Source organism: Microtus ochrogaster, unplaced genomic scaffold (genome assembly GCF_000317375.1).
Source record: "Microtus ochrogaster isolate Prairie Vole_2 unplaced genomic scaffold, MicOch1.0 UNK12, whole genome shotgun sequence".
Classification (NCBI taxonomy): Eukaryota; Metazoa; Chordata; class Mammalia; order Rodentia; family Cricetidae; genus Microtus; species Microtus ochrogaster.
The window spans coordinates 6109010-6111205 of record NW_004949110.1 but is presented as its reverse complement, the minus strand read 5'-3'; the positions used below and the strand labels follow the sequence as shown (position 1 = coordinate 6111205).

At 43.0% G+C, this 2196-nt stretch overlaps 1 protein-coding gene across 1 annotated transcript in view; it reads right to left on the bottom strand.

The window, feature by feature from the left end:
• Positions 1-2196, bottom strand: part of Gk5 (glycerol kinase 5) — a 67693-nt gene that overhangs the window by 29028 nt on the left and 36469 nt on the right. Inside the window, exon 11 of the mRNA XM_005366666.2 lies at positions 1042-1146. Coding sequence (XP_005366723.1) covers positions 1042-1146 — 105 coding nt within the window. The remainder of the gene's footprint in view (positions 1-1041; positions 1147-2196) is intronic.

The following is a 2196-nucleotide window of genomic DNA, read 5'->3' as shown; positions in this document are numbered from 1 at the left end:
AAAATAAAAATGGAAAACTAAAGATTCAAATAAATAAATAAATAAAATGTAAATTAAAAAATAAAATAGCTAGGTGTGGTGTGAATGCCTTTGATCCCAGAAGAGAGACAGGTAGATCTTTGTGCACTGGCGGCCAGGGTAGTCTACATAGGGAGTCTCAGGCTAGCCAAAGCTGCATACTAAGAAAGACAAACAACACATAAGGAGAGCTGACTCCTCCAAGTTCCTCCACTTATCCCATGGAGCACACACACATAATAAAAATGCAATAAAAATTACTAAAGACAAAAAGCAGCTGAAAAGGTCACGAGCAGATGACAGACAAACTGTGATCTAGTCACACAGTGGAGTGCTAGTCATCAGTGAGGAGGAAGCATCGATCATGAAAACACCCTGTGGAAGACACGTGCTGCAGAGCACAGAGTCCACGACTTGGCTATAAGATGTCCCAGAGTAAGCAAGTCCACAGAGGCAGAAAGAGTATGGCAGCAGCTGCAAACCACGACGAGGAGGGTGAAGAGGAGCTAAGTGAGAACCCTGCCAATAGGTGAGCTGTTTACTTTAGGAGAGACCTTAAGGAATCTATAATTAGGCTGTGAGTGTGTCTGCATTACTGTATCAAAATTCTTAAAAGTTCCTGGACAGTGGTAGTGCATGCCCTTAATCCCTGCACTCAGGAGGCAGAGGCAGGCAGATCTTGGTGAGTTTGAGGACAGCTTGGTCTACAGAGTGAGTTCCAGGACAGACAGGGCAACAGAGAAATCCCATCTTGAAAAATTTAAAAAAAAATTAAATAAATAAAATAAAATAGAAAGCATGTATGATTATAGTCTTCTTTTTCTTTTCAATTCCTAGCCTTAATACCTAGCCTTTACCAGCCCAATATTTTAAAAATAATAATATTCTATATTTTCTACTAATACATATTACTTTATTCTAATGTCTCATTTGAATGGTCCATTCTCTTTTCCTATTGGTCTAAAACCTGTGGCAACCTTGAATTCAAGTCCAGCCTGTGGATTCTGTCTAAAGGTGACTTACCTAATTTTTGAGCCCATATTATAGCGGTACCCGTGTCTCCTGCATTGCCTTCAGCTAAACATACAACTTCTTGTCCAATCTTCCATCCAATTAATGGATAAAAGCCTTAGAAAACAAACAAGCAAACCAACAATGTAAGTCAAATAACAAATACATGACTCGTGACAGCACCAACCATAATTTACTAGTCTGGTGATACAAACAACCACAAAGTGCAAATCCCAGCCCTCAATAGGTGGGGTCTTAAGGTTTCTGGACTTTCAGCTTTGGTTTCTGCAAGTGAAAAGAGACTACAGGAGAGAGCTGCTGTAGGCATAAGCAGAGTTAACTCACAAAGGAACAAGCCCATTGCCCGGCATACAGTATTGTACAATGAATGTGAAGGGCAGGTTTCTGCTTTTCTTCTTCTTTGTTTTGCTGTTGGATGCTGGTCTTGGTTTGGGGAGCTGGGAATTGAACTGAGGGCCTGGTGCATGCTGGGTATGCACCACTGAGCTATGTCCCCAACCCCTAGCCATTAGTTTTTGATAGCTATAGACACATCCACATCTCTAGAAACAGGGCAGTGAGTATTGTAATTGCAAACTAAAGGTTCCTAGAGAGAACCGTGCTGGAGCACTAACCACACCGTGTGTGTCTACTTGTGGTCTCCAAGCAAAGTCCCAAGTCAGGACAGTGAAATACAGTGACAAACTTTTCTAGCTTTGACCCTTGCCAGCGAGGGGAAAGGGATCAGGCTGTAGAGAGAAGGCAGGAAAAGAAAATTTAAATGCATCTTTGACAATGCTGGGGATGGGGTGTAGCTTAGTTGTCCAAGTGCTTGCCTGGCCTGCACGAAGCCCTGGGTTCCACCTGAAACACCATATTAACCAGGCATGGTGGCAAAGCTAGAACCCTAGCATGGGGGAAGTGGGAGCAAGGGGATCAGTGATTTCGGGTCATCTCTATCTACATAGCAAGTTCAAGGCCAGGGTAGGCTATGCAAGACAGTCTCAAAAACTAAAAAGGCCTTAATCGTGTTTTGATCACTAGATGGCAACGATTACCACTGAAAGTTTCTAACGCGTAAGTAAAAAGAAAATAGGGGGCCGGGCAGTGGTGGCACACGCTTTTAATCCCAGCACTCGGGAGGCAGAGGCAGGCGGATCTCTGTGA